This window comes from Heteronotia binoei, chromosome 15 (assembly GCF_032191835.1).
Source record: "Heteronotia binoei isolate CCM8104 ecotype False Entrance Well chromosome 15, APGP_CSIRO_Hbin_v1, whole genome shotgun sequence".
Taxonomy (NCBI): domain Eukaryota; kingdom Metazoa; phylum Chordata; class Lepidosauria; order Squamata; family Gekkonidae; genus Heteronotia; species Heteronotia binoei.
Window position 1 is genome coordinate 67706364 of NC_083237.1, and position 16654 is coordinate 67723017.

At 49.7% G+C, this 16654-nt stretch overlaps 1 protein-coding gene across 1 annotated transcript in view; it reads left to right on the top strand.

The window, feature by feature from the left end:
• The window catches only part of PTCD3 (pentatricopeptide repeat domain 3), a 54257-nt gene that overhangs the window by 32475 nt on the left and 5128 nt on the right, over positions 1-16654 (top strand). Inside the window, exons 17-22 of the mRNA XM_060255423.1 lie at positions 3420-3526; positions 4523-4601; positions 4705-4795; positions 8509-8594; positions 8956-9095; positions 14385-14426. Coding sequence (XP_060111406.1) covers positions 3420-3526; positions 4523-4601; positions 4705-4795; positions 8509-8594; positions 8956-9095; positions 14385-14426 — 545 coding nt within the window. The remainder of the gene's footprint in view (positions 1-3419; positions 3527-4522; positions 4602-4704; positions 4796-8508; positions 8595-8955; positions 9096-14384; positions 14427-16654) is intronic.

Consider the following 16654-nt stretch of genomic DNA (forward strand, 5'->3'; position numbering starts at 1 on the left):
CAGAGTTGTCCTTGAAAGGGCAGCTTCTGGGAGAGCTCTCTCAGCCCTACTTACCTCACAGAGTGTCTGTTGAGGGGGAGGAAAATAAAGGAAATTGTGAGCTACTCTGAGATTTGGAGTGGAGGGCGGGATATAAATCCAATATCATCATCTTTTACATGTCTACCCCCCCACACTTAGAAACATGGAGATTCCCCCCTTCTACTATTATAATTTCAGCACAGCTTGTAGATCACACTGACCATCTTTCCAGTTGAGACTCTAGGCAAAAAATGGAATTCAAACAATGCAGTGGAGTAGTCGTAGTTTTATTGTAACAGTCATAGAATTACACATACAACTGAAAGTACAAATACAGATCGGTCACAAAATATACTATTGAAGTCCAAGTTATAATTAATACAATACTCTCATATTATGTTATTAATAAAATTAGTCTGGTATAGAATATTCCTAAAATCATTACTATGTAGCAAAATAGTTGTTCCTCATAATCTACACAGCTGCTCTTCGTTAGTGTTCCTTCTCTCTTTAATCACCTGGGCACAAAACCTGGCTGTCACCTTTCATCAGCTAGTACTTTCTAAGCCTAACACATTAAAAGGTAAATTAGTTGGATGGGAAAAACTTCTTAGAAAGAAATGCCCTCATTTTGGCCCAGGCTTATAACAATAGAGTGATTAACAGACATTCTCACACTTTGACATATTACTGTTTTATTGGTTTTTCACGCTCATGCTACCCAGATCACAGGTTTGCTCAAGTTGTTAATTTTATTATTCTGTCATTGGATCTTAAATTTGTTACCATTTTGCATTCTCAACCCCTGCCTTCCAGCTGAATGTAGCTCTGCTCACTGTACCCGATTCCTTGTCTGATGAAGTGTGATTAGAGCACAGGAAAGCTGACATTCTGAATAAAACTATTGGTCTTAAAGGTGCCATCGACTCCTACTTTGTTCTACTTCATTAGGCATGTCCATTTTTGTTGGTACCACTTGTGGCTTATTAAGGGGAATAAACCTTTTATAATGCAGTGGAGTTGAGCATCACACACACAAAACAGTGCAATTAAACTGGATTACAAAACTAGAGAAAAAAATTAATAAAAACAGTATACTTTAAGAAACAATACAAATGGGGGGAATTGACTCTTTTTTCAGACATTAAAATTACAATATTATTAGTACTATTTAAAAAACCCACTTGAACAATTTGCTTTTACTGAGCATTATACATTTTACATTTTACAACTATCCTATATCCTTTATAAAATGCTCTCCTAAACAATTCCATTTTTTGCAAAATGACAAAACCATAGAAGCCTTCCCAAAACTGAAATCCTATTCCTTGAGCAATTGTAGTTTCTTTCTTTCTTTCTTTCTTTCTTTCTTTCTTTCTTTCTTTCTTTCTCTCTCTTTCTCTCTCTTTCTCTCTCTCTCTCTCTCTCTCTCTCTTTCTTTCTTTTCCTCCCTCCCTCCTCTTTCTTTTGTTTCTCTTTTCTTTCTTTCCTTTCTGGCGAGAGGCCTCAAAGCCGTCTCTGCCATTCCCCCATCCTTGTTGTAGGCTCTACTGACCCGGAGGGACCCAGCCACCTTCCAGGGCAAAGTGGGGATTCCAACCTTGACGTTGCCTATTTTAGTTGGACACCCTAACCGCTACACCACACTCTTAAACCTTTATACGTTTTTTATTTACTTAAGTATTCCTATCCCTTTTGTCTCCAGCTTACAAGAAAAGCAAAGCCATGCCTATGAAACACACAAAAGCCAGGTGTGTCGTCCCCCCTCCCCTCCCAGGATAAATTGGCTGTCCCGCTTGAAGGCACCGGCTGCCTTTGGCTTGTGCCTCTGGCCCTGCCTGAGAAAGGAGAGGGGGAAACAATCCTCACAGCTGGCAGAAGAGGCTCTTCCTCTGGCTCCTGCCCTCTCTTCTTTGCCAGGATCCTCCTCGCTTCTTGCAGGATTCCGTCCTTGGAGAGGAAGGAGGAGGCAGTCGGCACCCAGGCTCCGCTCTGGTTTTTCTGGGGAAGCGACAACTTTGTTCTGCTGCTTCAGACCAAAATGGCTGCCCTCCTGATTCTGTTTTCTGGGGAAGATGATTGAGTCAGCAGTGGCCAAACAGCTCCAGGTTTTCCCCTGCTCTAGACCCTTTTCAGTTGGGCTCCAGGCCTGGCTTTGGGGCCAAGACAGCAGTAGTTGCTTTGCTCGACAATCTCCGTTCCCATCTGGATAAAGGCCCTCTTGATCCTTCTGGATCTGTCCGAGGCCTTCAATACAGTTGGCCATTTGTTCCCAATTGACCGCCTGGCCCTCCCTAGTGGGTTCGTTGGGCCTTGGGGGGTGGCTGGATTCTGCACTACTTGCACTGGGGGCACAGTCAGGTCTTCTCACACTTCAGAAACTGCAGGTGGTCCAGAAAGCAGCTGCCAGTTGCAGACTGGGACATCACAGCCAGCCCACATCATTCCAGTTCAGCAGCAGCTGGCCTTCGGATCCAAGTCAAGGTGTTGGTGTTGACCTTTAACACCCTTAACAGTCTGGGACCCTCATACCTGCAGGACACCTCCTCTTCCGTGACAGCCTCCCCTGCTCTGCTCTAAGCAAATACATAAATTCCTTGTACAAGGCGGAAGTGTGTTGTCCGACTGACCCTACAGAAGAAGAGAACAGGGAGGAGAATAGGCCCTTGCTTGTTTCGGTCTCAGCCAGATCTTGATGCAACAACAAAACCCTCCCCCTTAAAGAATCACTTCAGGCTCATTGGTCTGAGGAACTGTCTCCAGTTAAGACCTGCCTCTCTCAGGCCCTGCCTTCAGAGGCCAGGCGCCCAGTGTGTCGGCAGGGGATGCTCTTCCCCTTGAGGCTTTTGGGGCACCTACTTCCCTTGGGGTGCCAGGCAAAAATGCACCCTTTTCTAGTTAGGAATTTTTTATCTTACTGGTTTTTCAATGCTCTGCTTCTGTTGCATGGCAGTTTTTATGCTGCATATCTCTAGCAGCTTGTTTTTTATATTGTGATATTCAGGGTTGTAGCAGGAGCTGCTTTGCCTATTAGGCCACACACCCCTGATGTATCCAGTCCTCCAAGAGGCCCTGTAAGAAGAACTCTGTAAGCTCCTGGAGGATTGGCTACATCAGGGGTGTGCGGCCTAATATGCAAAGGAGTTCCTGCTACAAAGAAGCCCTGGTGATACTGCTCATCATAAGCTCTTTTGAGCTGGATTCTCTAGAGGCAAAGTAGAAATGCTCCATGATGATGACGACGATGATAGGTCTGCCCAATGAAAAAATGATGTCCCTTCCTTATTGCTGGAGTGATGAGAGGGAGATAGTCTATGTCAGTTTATAACTATTCTACAGAAAACTGTCTTGGGAAGTCACTTGCTGCTTGAAATGATATTGTGACACTTTCCTTGCAGTGCCTGGAGCTCAAGGATGTTCAGCTGGCCTACAGGCTACACCGAGTGGTAGAGACGGGAGAGAACTGGAAGCTGATGGGAGAGATGCCCCAGCAGGCCTCTTATTGGTAAGGGCTGCTGGGCTCTCCGGCCCGGGGCTGGCAGCTTCAGGTGGTGGATAATGCTGCTTGCAAAGCTGTCGCTGTATTAGTTCATCATATCAAAATAAAACAAAAATCTAATGGCACCTTAAAAACTGACAGCATTTATTTTAAAATCAGATGGGTAGCTGCGTTGGTCTGAAGGAGCAGAAAGCATTTGAGCCCAGTGACATCTTTAAGACCGACCAAAATTTATTCGAGGTGTCAGCTTTTGTGTGTCTTACACCCTGAATAAAAATGTGTTGGTCTTAAAGGTGTCTGAGTGGACTCAACATTTATTTTAATATGAAATGCCTTGACTCCTGCCCCCCTCAAGCTGACCCATAACAATTGCTATCTATCTGACAAAGGCTGTCAGTCTTTAAGCGGCCCTGGATTTTTGTTCTGTTCTGTTTAAGGGCTTCTACTAGTCTGTTTAACTGAGACTGAATCACCCTGCGAGTTTTGGGGTCTGTTCAGGGAGCTTGTTTTTGTGATCAAAGCATTTTTAAATGGCGAGAACATTTTAGAGAAATCTCAGTCTGTGGAAACCAGCTAATCTTCTGGGAGAGGCCCTAATTTAAATTCCCTCTCTCAAATTGAGAGATGAAACCCTTAAGAGGAAAGGGAAGCTGTTGTGTGTGTGTGTGTGGGGGGGGGTGGTTCTTATGTGCCTCACAACAACATAAGAGATCCCCAGGCAGAGGTCTCTCTCTTGAACCCCAGTCTCTAGAAATCAGCACAGAGTTTCTTGGTCCCAGCGAGCCTTTAGGGTTCAACTTGTGTTCAACTTCTCATGTGTTTCACTTACCTGAGCATTCTGTGGTGGTTTTTTTGCTTTTAAAAATTATTTCTATTAATAATTTTATTTATAGCTACCTAAGGCTTAAGCCAGGATAGAAATGTAGTAAACTGGTAAGTAAACTTTTCTGTTTCAGGTGCTGATCTTTTTCTTTCTTTCTTTTTCTTTCTGCCATGCTACAGTGGAAAGTTTTTAAATTTGTTGTGCCTGATGGAACATCTTGATGTTGCTCTGAAGTGGTACAGAGAACTGGTTCCTTCTGTAAGTATAACTGTGGATGTGTGTGCTTGTGTCTGTTTAATTTTGTTTTAGACACCGCACTTGCAGATTTGTGCTCAGGCCTGAATCTGATTTGTTTCATTAGATGTTTTACCCAAACACTGAAGGGATGCTGGATCTTCTTCAAGCACTGGATGCGTCCAGCCGTTTGGATATGATCCCCCAGATTTGGAAAGGTAACATTTTTTGTTCTTTTGTTTTTTTGTGGAGAATTTTCCACAATATGGGGGGGAAATTCTAGAGCTCCAGAAAATGAACGTGCTCACTGTTACTACTAAATGTCCTTTTGAATGTTGCTGTTCTGTCCCCGGTGGGCTTTTGGCTTGATTGGTCCTTTTGTGGTGGTTTTTATGATTTTATTGCTTTGTGAGGCCGATAAAGAACTCACTGGAGAGGGCAGAAGAGACATTTTCAGACTATACGATTCTAGTGTTGGTAGAGTTGCTGCATCTTGGGTGTCCATTGGGAGGACCAGAGTGGCTTGAGATGGCAAGGGAGGCCAAGTTGGCTTCTCTTTAAGCGCCTCATTTTGCCATCATAAAGTTTTGAACATCTTGGTTGTTGACTGTGAGGACATTGCTTAACTCAGTTCCACTGGGGCACATTGTGTGTAGGGCTGTGCAAAAAAAAAATGTGTAAAAAATCGGATTCGGAAATATGCGGGGCCAAAAAATTTGGAATACCATATATTTCCGAATACCAGTACTCAGAATAGCCGTATGTACAGTACATGTGCGGCTATTTCCGAATATACGGCCCCATTATACCCTATGGCCATTGAAATCAATGGCAAAATAGGGTATATTGGAAGCCACCTGGAAGGGAGGGGGTTTGAGGGAGAGCCCCCAAATTTGCAGGGGACCTGCAGGGGACTCTCCCCTACAAATACCCCAAGTCCCAAAAAGATTGGCCCAGGGGGTCCCATTCCAGGGGCACCCAAAGAGGATGCCCCTATCCCACCATTATACCCTATGGGCCATTGAAATCAATGGCAACATAGGGCATAATTAGAGGCTACTGCGGGCAGGGGGTTTGAGGGAGAGCCCCAAAAACTGCAGGGAACCCGCAGGGGACTCTCCCCTACAAAACCCCCAAGTCCCAAAAAGATTGGGCCAGGGGGTCCCTGTCTTTGGGCTCTCCAAAAGGCCCATTGCCAACAATGATGGGGAAAGCCCAGTTAGCCACTTCCTCCGCTATAATTGCTGTGGGGAAAGTGGCTCTGGCCAGAGGGGGGTTTGAGGGAGATGCCCCAAAACTGCAGGGCACCTTCAGGGGACTCCCCAGCATGAAACCCCCTGGCCCAAAATGACTGCACCCATCTGTGGGCACCCCAAAAGGAACACTGCTCCCAGTGGTGAGAAAAAAACAATTACAGCCACTTCCTCACTGTAATTGTCGTGGGAAAAGTGGCTCTGGGGAGCAGGAGGTTTTGAGGAGAGCCCCCCAAACTGCTGTGCAGCTTCAGGGCACTGCCCCACACAAAACCCACAAGGCCCAAAAAATTGGACCAGGGGTGTCAGACAGTGAACTTCAAAGTAAGCAGGCTTCCATTGGTTACAATGTTAAGTCTTTATTTGATAGTCCAAAGGTTCTGAGCATAGATACATTGGAACTGATGCTCAGTTCCTGGAGCATAGATGCTTTAACTAGAAGCAGATCAAAAGGTTTTCTAAACAAATCTACATTCCCACACTAGAGTGATACATTTCACACATTAGCTTTCTCTTATCTGTTGTGGTTCCCTTTCTCACAGGAACAGCTCTGCTAGCTGCCCCTGAGGCATTTTATCTTCAAAGGGTTGTTGCCTTTGTTAGTATCAAAGACAGGAATTTCCAGGGGTTTAGTAACAGCTTCACTTCTACTTTGATATCCGAGGATTTGGGGTTAGTAGCAAATGTTAGAAAATGGAGTTAGTTAGGTCAAGCAATTCATTGCAGTTTGAACACCACATTATATCATAACAGTAAGCTTTCCATTGTCTGACAAGGGGGCCCAATTTCTGGGGCACCCAAAGCCAAACCTAACTCCACACCAGAGAATCTCTATAGGACCCGAATGCATCTGTCTACTCTATCAACCCTGCTGGCCTGGAACCAATATAAACCCAGTTGCCAACGTCACTGCCACACAAAACACAATCTGCTCAAAGGGACTCTGAGTCTTAAAAAGTCCTTTCACTAACTAAGATAAAAACAAGAACCCCAAGACTGTCTTACCTTAGATGTCTTTTCTTCTGCAGGCAGGTCAGGCAAGGCTGAGAGAGAGCAGCAGCAGCAGTCAAGGGCCAGCACAGCACAATCTCTCTCTGACACCAACACAGCAGCAATGGAATGGAGTCCAGCCAGGCAGACTCCTTAAAAAGGTTCTCTGGCCCTACACGGAGCAGTTTAAAAAAATACCACTGCTCTGTGATTGGCCAGAAGACAGTGTTTACTTGGATACCCAAGTAAACAAAAGAACAACAATGTTGCTGACGGCTGGGGGATTAGCCCAGCCATCAGCTACACAACAGCCCTGCAAAGCATGCATTTGCAATGCATTTTGCAAATGCATGCTTTGGATTGGCTGCTGGGGCTCCTCTCTCCCTCCCCCTCCCTCCCTGATCCCAGGGAGGCTATGGGAGAGGCAGGAAAAGGCTTCCAAAGGCAGGAAGGAGGCAAGCAGCTCCCCTGAGGCTGCAGAAGCTCCTTTCCTGCCTTTTCCATGGAGTTCCGTTTACTTCTGAATATCGATTTGGAAGTATACGGCGCCATATACTCCTAAATCAGGGGTGATTCGGAGGTTTCTTCGATTCGGCCGAACCGAATGCACACCCCTAATTGTGTGACTAAAGTTACCAAATTATTTATTTATTATTATTTATTACTTTAATTTTATATCCTGCCCTCTCCACAATCAGACTCAGGGCGGCTAACAGTCAGTTTAAAATAGTTCAAAAATACAATTAAAACAACAATTAAATACATAAAATATATAAGATGTATTTCATGGTGCTGTTAACAACTTCAAAGGCGGGATTGTAACTTTCTTTCTGATGGTGATCCTACAATGGTCATAAGTCCTTATGAGTGGTATTGTTCAGCAGTATATGGTGGCAGTCCTCTCCCATTTAAATGTTAAAGGCCTGCTGAAATAACTCGGTTTTACAGGCCCTGCGGAATTGGGAGAGATCCCGCAGGGCCCTTATGGCCTCCGGGAGGGCATTCCACATTACTGGTGCCACCACTGAGAAGGCCCTAGCCTGTGTAGAGCATAGCCTGGCCTCCCTTGGTCCGGGGATGGACAGCAGGTTTTGTGTCCCTCAGTGCAGCACTCTCTGGGGAACATCTGGAGAAAGGCGGTCCCATAGATAGGCAGGTCCTCAACTATATAGGGCTTTAAAGACAAAGAAAGGTCCCTGCCCCAAGAGCATCCATTGCTGCTGTAGCAGCCATTCAGTTGTGGGGCTGATGACCAGATGTGACGCTGTAAAGGTCAAGAGTTAATAGTCACCTGGGCTGCAGGTGCAGTTCTCAGAAGAACCGTGGCAGGCAGTAATTCCAAGGGGGTTAGCCTTGTTAGTTCATAGCAGCAAAACAAAACAGGTGTCCAGTGGCATGTTAGAGACGAGTAACCTTTATTTCTGTTGTTGCCACCGGCTGGCAAAGGTTTGGGGCAGGGGGCTGCTGTGCTTTGCCCAGCCCAGAGAGTGGCCGGCGGGGGGGGGGGGGGAGGAAGGAGGAAGCTGATCTGGCCTCCGGAGCATCTTTGTTTGGCTTAAGAGCCTGGCTGGACCCGCCTCCTTCATTCACTTCCTGCTCCTGTCGGTGGACGACTGCTCTCTTTTCCTCTGTGGGGAAGCAGCTGAGTTTCAGGGGCTGACTTTCGGATTGTCTCTTTTCTTGCATAGATATCAAGCAGCTTGGGCACGGTTACAGGCCTGTTCTTGTGGAGGAGGTTCTGGCTCTGATGGCCAGGGAAAGGCAGCCTCCAGAGGTGAGAGAGGAAGAGATGGCCGTTGGGCTGGAGAAAAACCATTTTGCCATTAGCCCCTCTGCAGCAGCAGATGCTGTGTTTGGTTGGACCAGAGAGACCTGGATTCAAATATATGCTGAGCTGCAGAGCGAGCAGTTTGAGTCCTCTTGGGCAAGCCTGACCCATTTCACAGAATAAAATGGAAACAAAATTAGAGATGAGCAGCCACGGGGGAGGGGGGGGCTTCCGCATGCCCAGCACAGCCCCCACCCCCCGGAGAAAACTGGTCTCACCTTCCCCCCTTCTCTGCTGTATGGCGAGATTTGTGGCCTGGCTTGTCCACTCTTGACTACAAAGCTTGAGATTTCTCCAATCTTTTCAGACTCAGGTGGCTTTTGCGGATTGTGCTGCAGATGTCCACGAGGTGCAGGAAAGAAGCCGCCTCCCGCTGGAATGGACGGCCACTGCTCTGGGGAACTGCGCTCTCCTCTTTGCCAGGGCTGGCAGAACGCAAGAAACCTGGTAAGGGAGGCTGCTTGTAAAAAAATTCTGTCCCCGGACACTTGGTGGTGGTGGCTGGAGACTCTTCACGTGTGTTTAGTGCACTTTGGCGAGGGCCGAACAATGGGGGAGTTCCCTGGCTGGCCAGAGCAGAGCAAGGAGGGAGGGAGGGAGAGAGGAGCTGCTCTCTGTGTGCAAAACCCACCAGTCAACAGGCCTGGGCAGTTGTTTGGGGGTTCCAGAAGTGGAAGGCGGGGGCTCTGCGAGAGAGGGCCCGCAGTTGGCCTTGTGTGCCGGCCAGAGAGGGGAGGAGGGGGAAGAGTTGTTGCCGAGGGGTGAAAGACAAGGCTGCTGCATTATGCTGTCCCAGCGGCTCCAACGGAGAAACTGCCCTGTCAAGACAGCTTTCTCCTTTCCTCTGCTGCTGCTGCTACCAGAGGGGGAGAGGCATCAGGAGCCAACCGGGATTTCTTCTAAACATGATGAGGGGAGAGGGCTGGAAACTTGACTCCCCCCTCCAACTGAACTGGAGAGAGGTGGAGCACCTCCTCGGGGGAAGGGACAACCTCTGCTCTGCCCCGGGAGCAAGGAGGAGGCACCGCCCCTCACTGGCTGGAGGATGTGGCGTGGAACTGCTGCTTCCCCGAAGGGGCCCTTGGTGTTGAGGAAAACACACCCAAGAGTCAGTCGCTTTCCAGAGGGGGAAGCAGCCAAGGGAGCCCTTGCTTCTCTGAAGGAAGACCAGGGGACTGAGACTTATACCCCGCCCTTCTCTCTGAATCAGAGACTCAGAGCAGCTTACAGTCTCCCATGTCTTCTCCCCCCACAACAGACACCTTATGAGGTGGGTGGGCTGAGAGGGCTCTCACAGCAGCTGCCCTTTCAAGGACAACTCTGCCAGAGCTATGGTGACCCAAGGCCATTCCAGCAGGTGCACGTGGAGGAGTGGGGAATCAAACCTGGTTCTCCCAGATAAGAGAGCTATGGCTGACCCAAGGCCATTCCAGCTGGTGCAAGTGGAGGAGTGGGGAATCAAACCTGGTTCTCCCAGATAAGAGAGCTCTGGCTGACCCAAGGCCATTCCAGCAGGTGCAAGTGGAGGAGTGGGGAATCAAACCCGGTTCTCCCAGATAAGAGAGCTCTGGCTGACCCAAGGCCATTCCAGCAGGTGCAAGTGGAGGAGTGGGGAATTAAACCCGGTTCTCCCAGATAAGAGAGCTCTGGCTGACCCAAGGCCATTCCAGCAGCTGCAAGTGGAGGAGTGGGGAATCAAACCCGGTTCTCCCAGATAAGAGAGCTCTGGCTGACCCAAGGCCATTCCAGCAGGTGCAAGTGGAGGAGTGGGGAATTAAACCCGGTTCTCCCAGATAAGAGAGCTCTGGCTGACCCAAGGTCATTCCAGCAGGTGCAAGTGGAGGAGTGGGGGAATCCAACCCGGTTCTCCCAGTTAAGAGAGCTCTGGCTGACCCAAGGCCATTCCAGCAGCTGCAAGTGAAGGAGTGGGGAATCAAACCCATTTCTCCCAGATAAGAGAGCTACGGCTGACCCAAGGCCATTCCAGCAGGTGCAAGTGGAGGAGTGGGGAATCAAACCCGGTTCTCTCTGATAAGAGTCCGCACACTTAACCACTGCACCAAACTGGTAAAATGAACGAAAGGTTTATTAAGTTGCTAAAAGAACCAGCTATCCAGTATAGTTTCAAGAAAATAAGAAGGCTGACTTTTCTATCTAGTGGGTTACAGATGGCAAATCACTTGCAGCACAAAAGCATCCTGTCCATTGCAGCCTGTCATAACCAAGGCTGTGCATTCCCAGAAACTACCGGACTGGTCTTTTTCAGGTGGATTCCAACTTCCCCAAAGTGTCCAGATGTTCTTGGGAAGACACATCCCCTGCTGCCACCGCCAAGAAAATCCCTGATGTCTTCAGGGGTTTGGGGTTGATGTGAAATCTGCTCCCACCTCGGAGCTGTTTGTTGGGCCCTTTGGGGGGGGGGGCTGCAGCAGTCAGCTGGGGAGGAGCAAAGAGTCTCCTGCTGCCTTGGCAGTGGCACTTGAAACCAGGCTGCCAGAGAAGCCAGCCCAAGACCAGCTGAGAGAGAGGGTGGCCTGGCCCAGCCCAGTCCAGGGGGACAGATCCCTCCCCACCAACGCAGCTCTGCCCTTTGCAGCCCCAGCCAGCCCCAGGGTCAGACTGGCCGGCATTCGGCACTGGTGTTTTCCAAGAAATCCCAGACATCCTGGCTGCTCTGCCCCCGTAGCCTGCTGTGGGGACATCCAGACTAGACTCCACCATTGGGGCAGCAGCACATCTCAGCTCCTCCGGGGAGGTGGAGGGAGCAGGCTCCTCACCACCCTTCGGCACTCCCTGGGCTGCCATCAGTGGCTGGGCTCAGTTTCAGGGATTGGCTCCCCCATACCAAGCCCTGCATGGCCTTGACCCTCATATTTCCGAGACGCACCCCCCCCCCCCCCCGCTCTGCCAGGACAGCTGCGCTCATCTGTGCAAGGAGGAGGCCGGAAGGCTCCGCTCCCCCCGCCCCCGGCCCTCCTGGCTTCCCACAAACTGTGCAAAACGGGATTCTTCAAGAGGGCTTGCCTAGGCCTATTTTGGCTCGCCCTCGGAGCCTGATGGACCCGGAACGGTTCCAAACGGCCCTGAGGGAACCCTGGCCCACTAGCAATTCCCTCGATGGCCTTGTGGAAACCTGGCAAGACCGATTAACCAGGGCCATTGACGAAATAGCACCCCGGCGCCCTCTGCGCCCTCGTAGGAGGTTGGCCCCATGGTACACCTTGGAATTGCGCCAACTCAAACAAGGGCTCAGACGACTAGAGAGGCAGTGGAGACATACTCGGGACGAAGCAATGAGAACATCCTACAGAACGCTTATGAAGTCGTATGAGATGGCAGTCAAGGCCGCAAAGAAAAATTACTTTGCAGCCAAGATTGCATCCGCAGATTCGCGCCCAGCACAACTGTTTAGAATAATTGGGGACCTTATAACTTTGCCACAAGGCAAACCAAACATTAGAGAATTGGAGATTGGCTGTGAGGCATTTGCGAAATATTTTGCGGATAAAATCTCATTGCTCCGCCAAGACCTGCCTACCACCTTGGAAACAGTGGGTGAAATTGAGGCTCCGTGCCTGTCTTCGGGGTTGGTCCTGGATCGCTTCGACCCGCTCGACCTGGAGGAAGTCGATGGGATCCTCTCCGCTGCTCGCCCAACAACATGTGATTTGGATCCTTGCCCCTCTTGGCTGATTAAATCCTGCCAGAGGGAGCTCAGAAGTCCTTTACGGGACATCATAAATAGATCCCTCGTAGAGGGGCACTTCCCAACGCCTCTGAAAGAGGCGTTGGTTCGCCCTCTCTTAAAAAAATGTACAGCAGACCCGGCCGAATTGGCGAATTACCGTCCGGTGTCTAATCTACCATTCCTAGGCAAAATTATTGAGAGGGCAGTGGCGTTGCAGCTACAGAGGTTCCTAGATGACGCTTCCGTCCTTGACCCGTGCCAGTCTGGGTTCCGACCGGGCCATGGGACGGAGACAGTGCTGGTCGCCTTGGTGGATGACCTCCAGCGGCATCTGGATCGGGGCGGCTCTGCGGTACTGATGTTATTAGACCTGTCGGCGGCATTTGATACAGTCGACCATCAGTTACTAAAGCGCCGCCTTGCCGACATAGGGGTTAGGGGGCTGGCCTTACAGTGGCTTTCCTCCTTCCTCTCCGATCGGGGACAAAGGGTGGCCATTGGGGGCGAGCGATCCCAGAGGCACACACTTGATTGTGGGGTGCCTCAGGGAGCAGTTCTCTCCCCAATGCTGTTTAACATTTATATGCGCCCCCTTGCCCAGATTGTCCGGAGGTTTGGGCTGGGTTGCCATCAATATGCAGATGACACCCAGCTCTATCTACTAATGGACGGCCGGCCTGGCTCCGCCCCAGGGAACCTGGATCGGGCCTTGCAGGCTGTAGCGGCGTGGCTTAGATTGAGTGGGTTGAAGTTGAACCCAGCGAAGACAGAGGTCCTTTGCGTGGGTCGCGGCGCCCAGGGAGGGGAAATAGCTCTCCCAACCTTCGACGGCGCACCATTGGAACCAGTGCGCCAGGTAAAGAGTTTGGGTGTTTTACTGGAGCCTTCATTATCAATGGAGGCCCAGATAGCAGCCACTGCCAAGTCAGCATTCTTTCATCTGAAGCGGGCAAGGCAGTTGGCCCCCTTCCTGGAACGCCGCGACCTCGCAACAGTGATCCATGCAACGGTCACCTCAAGATTGGACTACTGTAATGCCCTCTACTTGGGGCTACCTCTGTGCCGGACTCGGAAGCTGCAGCTAGTGCAGAATGCGGCGGCCAGGCTGTTACTGGGGCTCCCGAAATGGGAGCACATACAGCCGGGGCTGCGCGGACTGCACTGGCTGCCAGTTATCTACCGAGTCCAGTACAAAGTGTTGGTTATTACCTTTAAAGCCCTATATGGCCGAGGACCTGCCTACCTAAGGGACCGTCTCTCCCCGTATGAACCCCAGAGGGCACTGAGGTCAGCAAGTAAAAACAAAATGACCATCCCTGGGCCGAGAGAGGCCAGGCTCCAAAGCACCAGGGTGCGAGCCTTTTCAGTTGCGGCACCTGCACTGTGGAACCAGCTCCCGGAGGAGGTGCGGGCCCTGCGGAACCTCGACCAGTTCCGCAGGGCCTGCAAGACTGCCCTTTTTAGACGCGCCTATAATGATACGGACTGCTGAGTTGCAATGAACGAAGAACCGCCATCTTTAACACCATTTAAACTGGCAGAATCAGCGCCAGAACAGCTATTACCGCCAGATATATATATAATGTAATGTAAATTAAGTATTTTAATTGAATTAACGGGTTTTTATGTGTAATTTTAATTGTTAATCTAATGTTTTACTATTTATGTTAATATATTACTTACTGTTAGCCGCCCTGAGCCGCTTTGCGGGGAGGGCGGGGTAGAAATAAAATTTATTATTATTATTATTATTATAGGCAGGCAGCAGAGTTGCAGTGTACTAAATGGTCACAGAAAGTTCTCAGAGCTGTGATCGATATTCCCCCTGCTGGGCTTCCTGCAGCTGGGATCCTGGTGGGTCCCGTCCAGACTGATGCTTTGCTTGAGGTCTGTTTTTGAGGTGTCTGACTGGCTGTACAGTCCTAACCCTGTTGCCTCGTTCCTTGAGCGCCCCTCCCTTGACTCCCTCAGGGTGACCTGCCTGGAGCCCCAGTGAGGAGGGCAGGCATCAGAGCAGTCACATGACCGCCTCTTTCCTCTCCCCTCAGGAACATGCTGCAGCTCTTCAAGAAACACAACCGTGTCCCCAGGTAAGGCGTCCTTCTGCCTGCTCTGCCCAGAGCCATTTGGGGAAGCAGATCCACCTGCAGGACCTGCTCCTCCTCCTCCCCCCTGGGAGCTCTTGGTGCCTCTCGGCAGCTGAGCCCAAGTGAGACCTGTGGATCCCACCTGGCCTTGACAGCTGTCACCCATTCAGAGGCTTTCAGAACTAAAATTCAAGACGAAGCCTTGGTGAGGAATTCTTCATTTGGAAACTGCTGGCAGAAATTTCAGGCCACCATTTCTGTCTGTCTGTCTGTCTGTCTGGGGCCTTCAGCTCTCCCTGCTTCTTCTGTGCCTGGCCTGGGCAAAAGCTTATTCTGTTTGTAGCAACTCTGGGGAGGGGGGGATCTCAGACTGGGGGGGCAAATAAGGAGAAAGGGAGATGAAGCATGAATGTGACACAAGAAGCATTTGGGTTGTGGCTTTGAGGAGGAGCGACGCCTGCTGCCTTCCAGAGGGAAAATTAATTTGACTCCATGTTGGGTCTGAGTTCTAATGACTGAAGTTCTCTGATGCCAGCAGGTGAAGTCAGGTTGGGATCTAGGGGAGCTGAGAGAGATGAAGCTGGGTGAGGAGCACTGGCACCCAGGAGCTGTGCTGCGTGGATGAACCTGAATGAAACCTGGAATGTCTCAAGTACCACACACCACCCCATCCATTTAAATCATCTTGCTATGTGGTCACACTACCCATAAACAGGCATAGCTGGCCTGCAGGGACTGGATTCCATGCAAACCCCCATGTGATCAGTCATGGGGTCTCACAAGGCAACTGTGGCTGCAGGAGCTTTTACTAAGGCTTGTTCTTGAGAAGAACTGGTTTCTTTGGACAGGTTTGCAACAGGCTCCGATTTGGACAAGGGTCAAGCCTTTTGTGCGGGGAAGGGCGGGATGAAAGTCTAACACATTATTTTGCCATCTTCTGGGCATGGAGCAGGGGTCATGGGCGGGGGTAGGTAATTGTGAGTTTCCTGGTGTATTTATTTATTGTATATTTAATTTCTATTCCACCCTTCCTGCAAAGTGGGCTCGGGAAGGGGGGGTGTACCTTCCAAGGCTATGATTCTATAAATAAAGTCCCCCAGCCGTGTCGCTTAAGATCCAAGAGAGGGTGTGGTTGGTGTTAGGAACAGTAATTCTGGGATAAGCCCAGGGGAATGTGATCCCAGAACTCATTCAGGTGTGGAATTCCTGCTATTTTTAGGGATAGGGTGATTAAGTGGGATCCATATGGACCATGCCTGTTTTCCCTTAAGGTCAAAATAAACACACAAAGAGCTTACTGGAAGACCTCCCCCGCCCCCCCGAAAAATCCAGAATTGGTTGTACACAAAGTTGGCCCAGTTGATGGTGCAGGAGGGAGGATGGCCTAGAAGGGGCATAAAAGGGGCAGCCTCTGCCCCCCTTTCCAGGTTATCCTCCACCCCCTCTTCTGTGAGTCTGAAGCAGGGGTGTCAAACATCTGGTCTGGGGAGAGGGAAGGGCTCTTCCCCAGCCAGCAAGTGACTGGTGGGGAGGGAGACAAAAGGCTGGGGGTGGGGAGGTGCACAGGAGTGTGTGGTTGAAGCTGTCAATAAATGAAAAGAAATGGGTGGGAAGAAACTAGTCTTGCATGTGATTAAATACATTTATGGGAGCTTTTGTGGATTCCCCAGTAAAACCGTTGCTTTCACTTCTAGCGTATGTTTGTATTTTAAGTACAAATAATCCTGTCACTTGGGTTTGCCTGTGTCATTAATAAGGTTTGTCTCTAGGGGACATAGAATCCTAGAGTTGGAAGGGGCCCTACAGACTATCTAGTCCAACCCCCTGTTCCATGTGGGAACAGCCTAAAGCATCTCTGACTATCATCCAGCCGTGTGTTGAAGACTGCACACCATCTTCCTGCCATGACATTGTGTGGCAGACATGGCCTGGCTCGACAAAGTAACACTTATGTTAGATCCGGCCCTCCCTTCTGAAAAAGGAGTTTGATTCTTCTGGTCCAAAGAAGACTGGTGTTAAATCTCTTAGCCAGGCTGCTCCAAGCAGATGAGAAGTGGCCAGTTCAGCCTGCTGTCGCCAGGGAGCTTGTGGGAGTTTGTAATCTGGTATTGTGAGGAGGTTGCATCGAGGTCCGATGTGTCAGGAGTCATTGTGCTTTCTTGTTTGGGGGGATTAGCTCTTTGGTTTGAGGAATGAGAATTTTACTTTTGGGCTTTTTGGAGAATTTATCT